General features: G+C 43.0%; 1 protein-coding gene across 1 annotated transcript in view; it reads right to left on the bottom strand.

Moving 5' to 3' along the window:
- The window catches only part of RECQL (RecQ like helicase), a 30,504-nt gene extending 13,875 nt beyond the window's left edge, over nt 1–16,629 (bottom strand). The window contains exons 1-4 of the mRNA XM_070410601.1: nt 16,558–16,629; nt 14,001–14,048; nt 2,398–2,595; nt 679–858 (exon numbers count right to left, since the gene is read on the bottom strand). Of these exons, the coding sequence (XP_070266702.1) occupies nt 679–858; nt 2,398–2,595; nt 14,001–14,016 (394 nt within the window). The 5' untranslated portion in view covers nt 14,017–14,048; nt 16,558–16,629. The remainder of the gene's footprint in view (nt 1–678; nt 859–2,397; nt 2,596–14,000; nt 14,049–16,557) is intronic.
- Nucleotides 16,630–16,744: the final 115 nt, after the last annotated feature.

The following is a 16,744-nucleotide window of genomic DNA, read 5'->3' as shown; positions in this document are numbered from 1 at the left end:
TGATATTATCATTTTGAATTTTGAATTCACTATCATTTTTAACAATCAGTATTGGTAATCTCAGTAAAATAATATAAAACACTATCCAGTTACATCAGGGAAAAGTTATTCCAAAGCTGCCCACCTCCCCATAAAAACCATAGCAATCTATAGAATTGAAAATGTTTCATGGGTATTCATCCACTTCCTGCACCGGATTAATTTATTCTGAATGGAAATCAGTGAACAGTGTATTGACTAAATGAAGTTCTGGCAATAAATCTTGTTTCTCTTATAACTGAAAGTGTTGACAGCTATAAGAGCTATTCTACATTGTTAAAAACATATGACCTTATGTTCCTATAGTTTGTTCCTTAAAATAACCGCAGAAAGAGGGTAGTCCTGTTTAACTATTTTTTTGAATACTTAAAAATATATTAAGAGAGCCCTGGCCAGTGTGGCACAGTTGGTTGAGCAACAGAGCATCAAAAGGCCCTGGTTCGATTCTCCATCAGGGCAAATACCCAAGTTGTGGGTTCGGTCCTGGTCAGGGTGCGTAGGGGAGGCAACCAATCAATGTTTCTCTCTCTCTTCCTCTCCTTTCCTTTCTCTAAAATCAATAAAAATATATTTTAAAGTATATACTTTAAAGAGAAATAACATTTCTTCAATTTAAAATCACTCTTTATTAATACATACCATCTGAACATAATGCTGGTAACTGGTAGCATAAGCTCTTTCCACCTCCTGTAGGCATAACAAGAAATACATCCTTTCCAGACATTGTTACATTAATAGTTTCAAGCTGAAGCAGTCTGAACTTCTCCAGTTTAAAGACATTTTGCAGAACATCTTTAACTTTATCAGACCATGGAAAATCTAGAAAGAGAAAAATAAGCTAAATATATTAGATTGTTTAGGACTATAAGGAGACACATGTGCATAGCTGCTTTTATAAGAGCAGGATCAGATAAATATATATAAGATTTTTAATACTATGGACAATTTAACTTTCATAAGAACAATTTTGAGATTAGTTTAAGTCACAAAACTAAAGCAAAAGCAAATTTAATGATATACAGTAAGAAATCGTACCTCAGAAAAAAAAACTAGTATATCAGGAAAAAATCAAAGCATTTGCCAGTTGAGAATTAACTTACACAAAAGAAGATATTTGAAAAACCACCTGAAAGTCAACCAAGGAATTCAAAGTATCATAAAATACTCAAATATCATGAACAAAGTTAACCATTATCTGGAATTTTTGGTGTAAATATCTTGTTTACAAGTGAATCACTAAAAAACAAGGCCCACAAAAGCACTGCAATTCCTTCTCAAGTTATAGTATTCCTTTTATTATTTTTTTGGGTTGTTCACCGATGTTTATTTACTTTTCAATTACAGTTGACATTCAATAATATATTAGTTTCAGGTGTACAGTACAGTGGTGAGACATTTATATAACTTACAAAGTGATCCCCCTTAAGTCTAGTAACCACTTGACACCATACAGTTATTACAATATTATTAATATTCTCTATGCCGTGCTTTACACTCACATGACTATTTTGTAACTGCCAATTTGTACTACTTAATCCCTTCACCTTTTTCACCCATTCCCCCAATCACTGTCCCTTCTGGCAACCCTCTGTTCTCTGCATTTATAAGTCTGTTTCTGTTTTTTTTTTAATTTTTAGATTCCACATATAAGTGAAATCATGTAGTATTTGACTTTCTCTGTCTCCCACAAAAATTAGTGATACATACGATGCTCTGAAGGAACTTAAATCAAAAAAGGTTTGTTCAGTAGAACAGGGAAATGAACTAGACTTTGGCAAAAAGTTTGAATTCTTTTCTTAATCGTTTAATTTTGTCTAGTGAAAATTCAGAAAATTTAGTTAAAATAAATATCTCACTTTTCCAAGCATTGATTCATGTTGTTAACATTAATGTTGTTAACCATATTTGGAAAAAAATAATAGTCTGAATAATAAAAGCTTAATTTTATTTGTTTTACATTTTTTTAAATATATTTCTTTATTGATTTCAGAGAGGAAGGGAGAGGGAGATAGAAACATAAATGATGAGAATCATTGATCGGCTGCCTCCTGCACACCCACTACTGGGGATCGAGCCCACAACCCGGACATGTGCCTTTGGCCGGAATCGAACCTGGGACCCTTCAGTCTGCAGGTCGATGCTCTATCCACTGAGCCAAACCGGCTAGGGCCTAAAAGCTTAATTTTAAAAGACTACAGAACATGGGTAAAGAACAGTCTGCCTCTAAGCTCCCACGCCACTTAAGGAATGGCCAGTTTCACCTCTTAATGTACTGGAAAGCACTGACCCTGATACAGTCATTTGACTCCAGTTTAAAGAAAGAAGAAAAAAAAACTAGCAAATAAAAAAAGAATAAACCTTCTTTATTCCAAGAGGCAGGTGAAGAATCACATTCATTGCTTCCCCCAGCATCAGAATCCTCCAAACACTGCTTTATTCTGCTTGTTAGGATGTTTTTTTTCTGAGTAAGCTCTTGTTGCCTCTCCAGAAGTTCCTGAATTTGAATGTCTACTGCATGTAGCTCGTTGTTCACCGAATCCAATTCCTCAGTTAGAGCTATGAGGGAGGAAAAAAGATACAATGACAAGACAGTCAATTACAATTTTGGGTTTCCCTAATAATTTTTTAATATTTCTCACCATCGAAATCACAGACAAGCTTATAAATTCTGCAGTGTGGTTAAGAATATTGTTTTGGAGTCGCACAGACCTGACTTAGTAGTAAATCTCAGGTCCTCCTCTTACCTGCTGAGTGACCTCAGGCAAGGTACTTAACTGAGCCTCAATTTCCCCATCTGTAAAATGGGGATAAAGCCAAGGTTTCATAGCACTATTGTACAGAATTAAGTGAGATAACATATTGAAGGTTCTTGACACAGTACCTGGTACAAGTTAAGCATTTACAAATGGCATCTATTTTAATTATGTTGTAGAGCAGTGGCCCAACAATCTCCTAAATCAAGTGACCCAACTATGAAGCAAACACAAGCTATTTAAAAGTAGTCCCCGCCGAAACCGGTTTGGCTCAGTGGATAGAGCGTCGGCCTGCGGACTGAAAGGTCCCAGGTTCGATTCCGGTCAAGGGCATGTACCTGGGTTGCGGGCACATCCCTGGTAGGAGATGTGCAGGAGGCAGCTGATCGATGTCTCTCTCATCGATGTTTCTAACTCTCTATCTCTCTCCCTTCCTCTCTGTAAAAAATCAATAAAATATATTTTAAAAAAATAAATAAATAAATAAAAAATAAAAGTAGTCCCCTAACTTCTTAGCTATTATTCCACAAAAACATTCACATTTAGGCTCATATAGTGGCATGATAAGGATTCAATAATTATAAACAAGATGATGTAACAAGTAAAAAAAAATCATGTACTATTAAAATTAACATTACAACTCCATCATTAATCTTCTACACTAATAAAAGAGAAACATGGTAATTAGCTACCCTTCCCATTGGCTAATCAGCGTATCCTTATGCAAATTAACTGTCAGCCAAGATGGCGGCTGGCAGCCAGGCAGCTGGAAGCGAGCAGGGAGGCTTCCTTGCTCCAGTGACTGCAGACTCCAACGTTCCCCGCCTGACTTGCTGGCCTCTGAGCTGCAACTCTAAGAAACATTGTAACAAATATAGAAGCTAAACAAAACCCCAGAAACCAGCTTTCAGCCAGCCGGGATCTCAGAGCTGGAGTTATACATTGTTTCGATTATAGAACGCAAACAAACCAGATACCTGTTTTCAGCAGCGGAAGCCTCAGAGCTAGAGCCAGAGCTAAAGCTGGCCCAGAATGAAAAAAAAAGAAAAAGAAAAAAAGGAGCGGTTGGGAGCTTCAGTCACTCGCTTCCGGAAAACAGCCCTCAGCCCCTCACCCAGACTGGCCAGGCACCCCAGTGGGGACCCCCACCCTGATCCAGGACACCCTTCCGGGCAAACCAGCCGGCCCCTACCCGTGCACCAGGCCTCTATTCTATATAGTAAAAGGGTAATATGCCTCCTGGCACCGGGATCAGCGTGACAGGGGGCAGCGCCCAAACCCCCTGATCGCCCTGCAGCTCTGTGTGTTACAGGGGGTGGGGCCACAACCTCCCTATCTGCCCTGCTCTGTGCCTGATAGGGGGGAGCTCCCCAATCCCCTGATTGCCCTGTGGCTCTGTGTTTGACAGGGTGCAGCGCACCAACCCCCTGATCGGCCCTGCTCTGTGTGTGACAGGGTGCGGCGCCCCAACCCCCCCTCCCCACGGGCCCTGCTCTGTGTGTGACAGGGTGTGGCGCACCAACCCCCCCCCCCCCCACCGGCCCTGCTCTGTGTGTGACAGGGTAGAGCCATAACCTCTCCATCGGCCCTGCTCCGAGTGTGACAGTGGCGGCGCCCCAACCCCCTGATAGGCCCTGCTCTGTGGGTGATAGAGGGTGGCGCCGCAACCCCCCTCCACGGGCCTTGCTCTGTGTGTGACAGGGTAGAGCCATAACCTCCCCATTGGCCCTGCCCTGAGTGTGACAGGGTGCAGCGCCCCAACCCCCTTATCCGCCCTGCTGTGTGTGTGACAGGGGGCAGTGCCCCAACTCCCCTATCGGCCCTACTCTGTGAGTGACAGCGGGGAGCTCCTCAACTCCCTGATCAGCCCTGCTCTGTGCGTGACAGGGTATGGAGCCCCAACACCCCTGATGGGCCCTGCTCTGTGCATGACAGGGAGCAGCGCCCCAACCCCCTGATTGGCCCTGCTCTGTGCGTGACAGGGGGTGGCGCCGCAACCTCCCCATCGACCCTGCCTTGAGTGTGACAGGGGGCGGTGCCCCAACCCCCCAATTGGCCCTACCCTGAGCGTGACTGAGGGTGGCATCGCAACCTCCTGATCCGCCCTGCTCTGTGCATTACGGGGCGGCGCCCCAACTCCCCAATCGGCCCTGCTGAGCCTGACCAGGGGCTGCACCTAGGGATTGGGCCTGCCCTCTGCCACCCAGAAGCAGGCCTAAGCCAGCAGGTCATTATCTCCCGAGTGGTCCCAGACTGTGAGAGGGCACAGGCCGGGCTGGGCCCCCCCCCCCCCCCCGCCCCGCCGCCGAGTGCACAAATTTTTGTGCACCAGGCCTCTAGTTAATTTATAAAGAAGCCTTAATGTATGATTCTAATCAGACAAAGTCAAAGTGAGATTCCTTTTGATACCATATCAATGGAAGCTGTAAAAAATTTAAAGATGTGTCCAAAACATCTGTCTGCATTATTCAGTGTTCATTTTTAATGCCTTTTCATGAGATAAAGTCTTATGGTTATTTAAAATCGAATGTTGTGGTGACTTTGTATTGTACCAACTGCCAGAATTCCCTTCCCTGTAGGATTCTGGGTTAGGATTGGCCACAAGTGAACTCTGCATGAGATTTGGAGGGTGGAAAAGAGAGCAGGTCAATTTACATTCAGATGGTTGACATAAGGTCAAATGCTGTTGCAGCTCTCTCATGTCGTCATGGATCTTCTGCCTCACCTTGTTGGCATGGGGCAGAGCCAGTTCCTCCAGGCCCTGATGAACCTCCCCAGGGCAGTAGCTTGGCCCACAGCTTCTCTGAATCCTTGACCAACTTCATGTGCAACTTGCCGTAGCAAGTACACCAGATCTTCAGCAAGGCACCAGCATCCATGAAGTCAGATCCTTGTAGGCAGTGACACACCAACATGATTCCCAGTGAGAAACAGGAGGGTTGCACATAGTCCTTGTGGGTTTCAGCTGATCTTTACCCACCCACACTTCACATCTAACTTCCCATCCCTAATGCTGGCACTACTGACTTCAGGTCCAGCAGGGGACTGCATAACCAGCTCCAGTGATTATGCAGGAACTAGTCCCTATAAGAAATCCCTTATATCTGATTGAAACCTAGCCAACACCCAGTGCTGTTCCAGATGAACAGAAACTTAAGGGTGGGTTCTCTGAATTGCTTCTGGGCCACCTGAAATTGGGCCTCTGATCTGATTAGATTTAAAGATACTGATGTCCTTTGTTTGCAGTGATAAAAGGGGCAATGGTATTCCATGGTATGCAGTAGACAAAGTTATTTAAATTCTAATATATAGACACCAGTATAATTAAGTGTCACACGTAATTATACTGGTGTCCTACTTAATACTTGGATGGCCAAGTGTATCCTGACACAGAACATTTTGGTGAAAATAATGGCAACAACTGGTTGCTTTGAAGTATGCTGGAGAACTTGGGGAGAGAAATGCAGGGCCTCAAAGTTGCTACAGGGTCAAGATTACTGAACACCAACCCTAAGTCTAAACCTGCAGATGGCTGTAATACAATGTAAATTGAATTCCTAACTTTGCAGGGACTCGTATTAAAGTTAAAGACGAAGTGTCACTGGGATGGGAACATCTGGGCTGATTGCAATGAAAACAGGGGACCTTGAGCACTAAATCTGACAAGTCTCTTTTGCCCTTCCCTTTCTGAAACAGCTTTCTCCTGCCTGAATGCCTTTAATGGTCTTTCCTGAGGTGGTTGTTTTGCAAAGGATTGCTCATCTCTCTAAGGATCTCCCCCCACCACCTCTAGTGCTTCAATACCCAGGACACCCTAGATCAGTGGTTCTCAACCTTCCTAATGCCGTGAACCTTTATACAGTTCCTCGTGTTGTGGTGACCCCCAACCATAGCATTATTTTCGTTGCTACTTCATAACTGTAATTTTGCTACTGTTATGAATCATAATGTAAATATCTGATATGCAGATGTATTTTCATTGTTACAAATTATACATAATTAAAGCATAGTGATTAATCACAAAAACAATATGTAATTATATATGTGTTTTCCGATGGTTTTAGGCGACCCCTGTGAAAGGGTTGTTCGACCCCCAAAGGGGTCACGACCCACAGGTTGAGAACTGCTGCCCTAGAGGCTGAGGTATTGAAAGTGCAACCCATGAGAAGACACAAAACACACCAGAGTTGCATTTGCCAATATATATCACCAGAAACCTAGAGAATAAATATGGGAAGAGATCCTAAGGGTATTAAATCAGGGTGGATAGAAAATAATATTAAATAAAGCTTAACTTACTAGTATGGACTCGGTAAGAAATTCTGGAATTAGTGTGCTAAAATAGTGCCCAGGAGTAGCTGTAATAATTTATTTAGTTGGTAGCCAGAAACCGGGCCCCAAAGATGAATAGAAGAAAGTTGGATGGAACAACTTAAGTGTAAATCCCAATGAAGTTGAAGGGACAGAACTTCCTGGGTATACTATACAGGAGGGATCCAGAGGCTTGGGGAGATGGGAGTGCTAGAGTGGATTATCAGGTAAATTGATCATCCACTCTCTTGCTGTACCCGCAACAGGATCCAGAGGATACTCCCTTCACCAAGATCATGAGAAATAGTCATGAGGGGAGCCTTAGCATCCCTGAAGAGCTCTAGAGTGGCTGTTCTCTGCAAGTCAGGAATGACAGTGGGAAGTACTGCCTTTAAACTAGACAACCTGAATCAATGAGAATGATGGATTCTAAGATACAGGGACTAAATGTTGGCAATTCATGACCAAAGAAAAGGTAGATGCGGTTGCCATAATAGGCAACAGAGCAGCAGCAATCAGAACAGTCTGACTCTCAAAGGTCTTTGGCATTGGCTAGTTGGTCATGATGTTGCTGAGGTGGAAACATGATTAGATTTGTATAGGTAGAATACAAAGCCCTGATTATGGTAAACATAAGTCTGATTTGAATCACCACAAGAGTCCCCATCCTTCATCCAATCCCCAGAAATGAGCCAATTTATAGACCCAGAGTCCCTTGAATAAAGTGCAGGTTGGGGCCCTTTGAGGAAGGACTCTACTACACAGCTAAAACTTTATGTAGTAAATCTTTCCACTAGTATCCTCCAGAGAAACTTATCAGGGCAATTGTATATTGGGAAAAGGAAAATAACTTCTCAGAAATCATCAAACATTGGCAGTAAGAAATAAGAACTGCAATACCTATAAGACTTTCTTCCTTATTTTGATCCTATATAATAAAAGGCTAATATGCAAATAGACCGAATGGCTGAACAACTGAACAATTGAACAACCAGTCGCTATGACGTTCGCTGACCACCATGGGGTGTGTGCGGAACATGGCGGGCGTTGGCCACAGTGGGATGGTGGAGCAGGTGAGCGGGGACACCAGACCAAGGCGGGGCTCCAGTCACTGACATCAGGGTGAACCTCGGTGGTTACTAAAAATTCTTTGCTCCCATCTGCTGCAGTTCTGCCCGGCACTTGCACCTGATGCTGGCGCAAGCCCCACCCATAGCCGCAGTCAGCACCCAGTGCCGGTCCCAATCGGTAGGCGCTGTCAGTGGGTGCAAGCAGTGGCTGCCAGCCCCAATCACCCCTGAGGGCTTCTCCACCTTCCTCTGGTCCTGAGGGGCAATCTGGGCACCAGCCCCAATCGCTCCGCAACATCAGCAGGTGCAAGCGGGGCTGGTGCTGTCAGAGTGTAGGTCAGAGCGTGGGAGCGGCAGCAGGAGCGGGGGCTGCCGGCAGACAGGGGACTGGGGGCCATGGCGGGAGGGGCAGGGCGGGGGCACAGAGGATGGGCCAAGACCTGCCCCTGTGCCCACCACAGCCTCAGGGCCCACAGTTCCTTTCAAGGTACACAAATTCGTTCACTGGGCCCCTAGTATTTGTATATAAACCAAGTTTGGGTTTTTCGTTCTTGTTGGTGGGGTCTTTTTGTTGTTGTTTTTGTCCCTTCTCCTATTCCTCTTAACATCAAAAAGAAAAAAAGTGTCAATAGTAGCTAACTTCATATCTCAGGATTTAGGTGCAGCAGTTCTCAACCTGTGGGTCGCATCGTTCGAAAATACATCCTGCATATCAGATATTTACATTACGATTCATAACAGTAGCAAAATTACAGTTATGACGTAGCAACGAAAATAATTTTATGGTTGAGGGTCACCACAACATGAAGAACTGTATTAAAGGTTCGTGGCATTAGGAAGGTTGAGAACCACTGGAGGATTATCAAGGAGGATGTGATTCATCAAAAAGAGGAATAAGCATCATCAAAAGATAAGTAGAATTTGTGCCCTGCTCTGTAGAGATTAGTTTGTATCTGGTTGTGTACAGGATAGTTGGTGACACATTAAGCAGAAGCATCATTCTGCTACTTCCCTTATTTGAATACTAGAGGCCCAGTGCACAAAATTCGTGCACTGGAAGAGGGGGGGCCCCCTCAGCCCAGCCTGCACCCTCTCACAGTCCGGGACCGCTTGCTCCTTACTGCCCGCCTGCTTGCTGCTCCTTACTGCTTGGCTCACTGCTCCTTAGCGCTGCTGCAGAGGTGGGAGAGGCTCCCATCACCACCACTGCGCTCGCCAGCCATGAGCCCGGCTGCTGGCTGAGCAACACTCCCCCTGTGGGAGCGCACTGACCACCAGGGGGCAGCTCCGCATTGAGCGTCTGACCCCTGGTGGTCAGTGCACATCCTATCGACATGCCTCTCGCAATCTGGGACCGCTGACTCCTAACTGCTTGCCTGCCTGCCTGCCTGCCTGATTGCCCCTAACTGCTAGCCTGCCTGCCTGATCGCCCCAACCACTCTGCCTGCCTGCCTGATCACCCCTAACCGCCTCTACCTCGGCCCCACACCCAGGACCCAGGATTCCCTCCTCCAACCAGCCACAGGCACCTCAGACCCTGGCTTCCGTCCCTCTGGCCGATTGCAGGCACCCGGGACCAGGGCCAGCTTCACACAGGCTGGCCACAGCCGCAGGGGACCATGGGTGAGGGGCTTCGCCCAGGCCACAGCCACAGGCGCCGGGGACTGCAGGGCGGGCAGCTTTTCTCCCTCTCCAGGGCTGCAGGCACTGGTGCCCAAGACTGCGGGGCGGGCGGTTTCTCCCGGGCTTGGGCCCGGCTTTGTCAGGAAGGTCATCCGGATGGTCGTCTGGAAGACGTCTGTTCTAATTAGCATATTACCCTTTTGTTAGTATAGGTTAAAAGAGAAGTCTATGGATACCCTGTAGGCAATGGGTGAAGTCTGGTGGCTTTGTACTGTAATAACTTAGCTAAACTAGAACTACATTTCCCAAAATTCTTTCCCTGCATAGATCTAGGTTAGGGCAGAGAACTCTGCCAAAGATTTGGAAGGTGGAAGTGATGCAGTGGCCATATTTGCCATATTTAAGAAGGTCACTGCAAGGTCAGGGCTGGTGACCTCATTGGCATGGGGCAGCACCTGTGCCCACAACTCCAGCTGCTGCTAGACATCCTCCTGCTAGAAAACAGCAGGGTTTGCAGCTCCTCCAGGTCCTATTGGTTCACCTTCTTCAGCTTCTCTGAAGCCTCAGCCAGTTGCATGCAACTTCATGTGAAGTACACCAGCTCTCTGACACGCCTTCTGCAGCATCCAAATTGGAAGATGTGAGGCAATGAGACACTAATACAGATTCTAGTAAGAAACAGAAGATCATCTTCACAGGTAGCAGTTTATTTTTGCATTCCCCATCACATCTTCTTTTCCTGACGGCTGACTCTGCCAACTTCAGGCCCAGTGCCAGACACATAGGAAACATACATAAAGAACCTAACACTTCCCACAATCACATAATCCCTTATATCACTCAGAGTGGCTCTGCTTCTCTGATCAAACCCTACCTGACAGAGATGTAATGTCAATCCATGGTACAAAGTCATACCGTATCTTTGACAAAATCATGATTGCCTAAAAATATTAAAAGGTACAGCTAGTTGTAGTAAGTCGGGGTGTTTTAATTTTTTTGTCCAAAATTATATCATCTCCAATGCTGGCATATACAAGACTTTACTATATGAAATGTGATTGAAAAGTCAAGTATATGATTTTAATCAATAATGAAGAGGGATTGCAAGTACACAGGGCTTATTACGGCAACGGTATCTCAAGAGCACACTGAACTGAGTGGGGATCACACTGCAGTGTTTCTAGGCTTACAGCTGATGCATGGGAGGTGCCATTCTTCAGAAACAGCACATTTTCTAACAATATCACAAACTGAAGTTAACACTGAAAGGAAAGTGATTTACCAGCACTGAAGCCGTCAGATCCAAAGTAACAAACTACCTGAAGGCAACCTCAAAGAGGCAGTTCAGATACAGTTCAACAAATGGATAGAACAATAGAAGTTAGATTTCTTTGAAAGGGGTACATATTATGGAAGCAGTTATTTGAAATAAGCATCTCTACTTAAATAAAATTTACCTATTTCATTGTTCAGTTATTTTAAAGTCATACTCCACTGATAAAGCTGAAGTCTGAAGTAAAATAACATATGCAATCCCAAAATGATCATGCTGAACTGAGTTGTGAGGTTCCGTGACATCTCTTAAACCCTCATTTTAATCTCTAAGTAAAGACTGCTTGGGTTAGCATTTAACATAACTTAAATTTTGACCATTTATTATTAACCCTCGGGGTATGAGAAGGAGGCATGAGTCAAAGCCAAAACCTATGTCACTATTTTTTTATGTTTATATTGAAATAAATTATAAAGTTGTGTGGGGGGGGGGGAGGGGAGGCAGGGGAGGGGGAAGAGGGGAGGGACATGTCTCATATTTAAGAAAGCCCCTTCTTTAAAGTTTGAAAAAACTAATCTTGTCACCCTACTATTAGAACTAGTATGTATTAGCAAACTTTATATACACAGCACCCCTGCCACCACTTCTTAACCGAATAAATAGCAAGATATCACTAATAAGCACAGTAGAATCTGGTCAAGTTTACAGGAACAAATGATCAAAATACCAAGCGTATCTGTCTGGGAAAGGTAAAATGGATGTTTTTCTTTTATATTTTAAAGACATTTGAAATAACTCCACTTATAGTTTATAAGATATTTGTATCTTAAAGAAATAATCAGAGGAGCACACAAAACTTGCAATTCATAGATGCTCGAGGCAGAATTTTTTTATGTTTTAAAAATAAAAACAGTATAAAAGTTCAACAATAAAACATTATTTATTTAATGTCACTTCAAAACAACAAAATACAATGCAGGTATTAGAATATTTACAACATACAATTTATGTAATAGTATGTCTATATTCTATATTTGCATTATGTGTTTTTAAATCACATTACAAAACAATATGTACAAAATGTTTAAAAATTTTAATAATAAATTAAATGTCATAGTATTAATCTCAACATAAGATTAGAAGTGATTGGTATTTTCTACTTTACAATTTTTAGGTTCCTAGAATTCTATCAAAAAACATATATTTTCCTTGGAACCCTTGTGTATTGCTAGTGGGAATATAAAATGGTGCAGCCACCATGGAAAATAGTATGGCAAGTTACTCAAAAAAATCAACTTGTGATCTAGCAATTCCATTTCTGGGTATAAGCCCAAACAGCTGAAAGTAGGGACTCAGATATTTATACACCAATGTTCATAGCAGCATTATTCCCTATTAGCCAAAAGGAGCAACAACCCATATGTCCAGGGACAGACAAATGGATAAATAAAAGATGTTATGTACATACAATGGAATATTATTCAGCCTTAAAAAGATACATGTTACAAAATGGATGAGCCTCAAAGACATTATGCTAAGTGAAATAATCTAGACACAAAAGGACAAATATTACATGATTCCACTTAAATGAAGTGCCTAGAACAATCAAATTCCTAGACAAAAAGTGGGATAGTGTTACCAGGGGTTGCAAGAAAGGGGGCAATCAGGAGTTACTGTTTAATTGGATACAGAGTTTCAGTTTGGGAAGATGAAAAAGTTCGGGAGATGGATATTGGTGATGGGTGCACAACAATATGAAGGCACTTAATGCCACTGAATTGTACACTTAAAAAAGTTAAAAGACACCCTGGCTCAGTGGTTAGAGTGTCAGCCCTCAAACCAAACCCTTGTCAGGACCCATGTAGAAGGCAACCAATTGATGTGTCTCTCTTACATTGATGTTTCTCTCTCTCTTAATGCCTCCTCCCTCCCTTCCACTCTCTCTGAAAAATCAATGGAAAAAATAGCCTCAGGTGAGGATTTAAAAAAAAGTTAAAATGATGCCCTGGCTGGCATGGCTCAGTTGGTTGGAGTGTCATCCCATATACCAAAAGGTGATGGGTTCAATTCTAGGTCAGGACACATACACAGGTTGTGGGTTTGATCCCCAGTCAGGGCGTTCACGAGCAATTGATGTTTCTCTCTCTCTCTCCCTCTCCCTTCCTCTTCTCTAGACTCAATGAAAATCATATCTTTAGGTGAGAATTACAAAAAAATAGTTAAAATGGTAAATTTTGTAATGTATATTTACCATAATTTCTAAAAATCTGAAAAAAACAGCCCAGCAGGTATGGCTCAGCAGTTAAGCATCAACCCGTGAACCAGGAGATCACAGTTCGATTCCCGATTCCCAGTAAGGTTGCAGGCTCAATCCCCAGTGGGGGGTGTGCAGGAGGCAGCCAATTAATGTTCTCTCCCATCATTGATGTTTCTCTCTCTCTCTCTCTCTCTCTCTCCTTTTCCCTTCCTCTCTCTGAAATCAATATTTAAAAACACACACTTTTTTTTAATCTAAAAAAACAGCATTTCTAAAATCAGAAATTTCTTAATTTTTTAATTTATTGATTGACTTTAGAAAGAGGGCGTAGGGGGAGAGATGGGGAGGGGAGAGAAAGAGAGAGATATTTGTTGTTCCACTTATTTATACATTCATTGGTTGATTCCTGTATGTGCCCTGACCAGGGATGAACCCACAACCTTGGCATATCGGGACACTGTTCTTCTAACGGGCCTGGGTTATAATCAGAATTTTTAAAACAAATATATTTTAAATTTATTGTATTTATTTATTTTTATTAAGACTTTTAGAGCAGTTTAAAGTTCACAGCAAAGTTGAGGTGAAGGTACAGAGAAAAGCAAATATTTTTTTCAAAGAACATACGAGTAGAAACAGAACAGAATGGAAAAAAAAATGTAATTATTTCCACTAACCTGAAACAGATGCCATTCCAACACTGAATTAGAGATCCAAATTTCTTTCTAAAAATGAAAGAAAAATAATAGCAACATTTTTTTAAAACTGTACTATTGATTATGCTCAATCAATGATATTTTGACATGACTAAGCCCAAAAAAATGTTAGAAAGTAATACTTACATAAGGACCCTTTAAAAAAGAACTACATGGTTCTTACTAATTTTTATGTAAAATTGTCTATTTTTTGCAGAAGTGTCCAAAGTCACATAAACATCCTATATAATAAAAGGCTAATATACAAAATCGACCAAATGGTGAAACGACTGGTCACTATGACGTGCACTGACCACCAGGGGGCAGACGCTCAATGCAGGAGCTGCCCACTGGTGGTCAGTGCACTCAGCCAGAAGCCAGGCTCATGGCTGGCAAGCACAGTGGCGGTGGCGGTGGTGGGAGCCGCTCCTGCCTCTGCTGCAGCACTAAGGATGTCTGGCTTATGACTTAGGCCTGCTCCCCGCACAAACTTCATGCACCAGGCCTCTAGTATAATAAGTACAAGGTAAATAAAACAACAAGAATCACCAGATACAAAGTGATATAACAAAAAAGAGCAAATATTTGAGGTTTAACAGTTAGTACTAAACCACTGTGTGATTTTAGCAAAATTACACACCCTGTTCCTCTCAGCTTCTTTCCCTACTTGTAAAATTGGGATAGAACCTATCTTATAAATAACAAGTTGGATAGATTCAAATGTCCCAGGTTAAGCAAAATCTACCAACATAAATACCCAAATTAATCGTTTAACATTTTACTGAATACTTGCTTTAAAGACTTACAATTTAGGCTGAATCTTAAAAAAGGATTTGGCATTCTATGGTGGGGTGGGGAGTTCATAAATTTCAGAAGAGAACCTGAAAAGCTCAGAAGTAAGAAAAATAAAAACACATGGTTTGTATTAAGAACCTCTAAATACCTATAAATGACTAAAACGAAAGAAAGAGCACATATGAGCAAGTGGAAGGAGATGCGGCTTGAGAGTAGGAACTTTAGGCTGCCCATAATCCCACGAACACCTCTCCTAACTCTGATATGGACAACCAAGATTTTCTAAAAGTAACTTAGAATGTTCCCTGAAGATTACTTCAGCATGACTCTACCTTAACCAGAATGCTGACCTTATGCCCTTCCTAACACAGAATTCTGAAACCACCACTAGGCTGGGAAGATAGGCAGGATCCTCTTTGCCTTGCTGAGTTTGGAATATAACCTGTTTGAAGTAGGAGGGTAAACCAAAGACTTTTAATTCTTTATCTATATAATCAGCTCTTGTGGAAACATAATTCTCCTTCCCTAGAGTGCAAGGTTTTCCCGCAGGGCAGGGGTTGAGTCTCTTCCCTTTGTATTCACATAGCCTAGCAAAGTACCTTGCATGTAGTTCAGGCTCAAGTTTGCAGAGATTGAAAGCAGAAACTATCTCCACTCTTAGGAAAGAATACATTCTATAACACACACACACACACACACACACACAGTTTTAAATTACTTCTTTGATTATACTGTCAAAAAAAACTCATAAATTCCTTCTCCAAATGATGTGATTTAATATTAAAAGATACCTTAATATGGTCAGAAATTAATGAGCTACAGCAGGTCTGTCAGAAGTATAGCTAGGCAATGTAAAAACAAACGAAGTCCAGCCTTGAAAACTACCTGAGCATTAAAAAAAAAAACAACAAAAAACCAGTTTGGTCACATAAGCAAAGCTTAACTGAGCTTACTTTGTATAACTAACTTAACCTGGGTCATTCCTCATTTAGCCTCTGGAAATGTGAGTAAAACTTAAACCGTTTCCTAAGGTTGATATGGGGTAAACACTAACCAAATTCCCTATCAATTTACAAAATGTTAATTCTATACCCAATCACTGTGAAGATAAGCAGCCACTACCTTCTCACTATATCAGCTGTTTTAACAACACACCCCTGAGCCTCATTACATGTTTTGGTTGGAGTGCTCCCGGTTAGCGAACTGTTTTTTTGGTCAACAGCAAGCTTTCACTACTTCCATGACTCATCGGTTTCGCTTCTGATGTTTCTGAATTTTTGAGAGCACCCACAGGAAATCTCTCACCGTGTCACACCCAGTCATCGGTGCTGGAGGAAATGCCACTGAGGTGCCACAGGTTAAATCAGACACACATCCATCCCCCTTCCCCCGCCACCTGCGTTTACAGACAGCAGCAATATAATAATACAATAATATAATAATACCCTCCCAACGGTGTTCCCAATAAACGATGGCTTCCAATCAACAGGCTTTGGTGACCAAGCTTGCTGCATGCAAAAGGCTGGAGATCAAACGAACGTGTCCTAAGGGCCTGGGTTCCCCTGCCAATGTGGAAGGCAGCGACCCCTAACAGACCGGCCTCGCCTTCAGGCAGGAAGAGAGAAAACCAGCCCTTTCAAAACGTAACCGGAGAAGCCGTTCAGGAACCCCGCCCCCGGGCCTTCCAGACCTCCCCAGCCTCCGACCCCAAAGCGCCCCGGACTCAGAACCACGCGTGGCTCACCCGTAAAAAGTTCCCGCCACCCGGCTTTCTCCGCACTCCAGCCGCGAGCATCCACCCTTCCGGGTCGGCCCGGTCCACCAATGGCAAGTCAGACCCTTCTCTAATTGGCCAAGGGGCGTGGCCTCCCTCGCGTCACCGAACAAGCCTCCACATCATTGGTTGATATCGGGAGCGGATTGAGCCAATC

This window comes from Myotis yumanensis, unplaced genomic scaffold, assembly GCF_028538775.1.
Source record: "Myotis yumanensis isolate MYYU_CA2020_CCGP unplaced genomic scaffold, mMyoYum1.0.hap1 SCAF_3, whole genome shotgun sequence".
Taxonomy (NCBI): domain Eukaryota; kingdom Metazoa; phylum Chordata; class Mammalia; order Chiroptera; family Vespertilionidae; genus Myotis; species Myotis yumanensis.
This window is presented reverse-complemented; position numbering and strand designations above follow the sequence as displayed.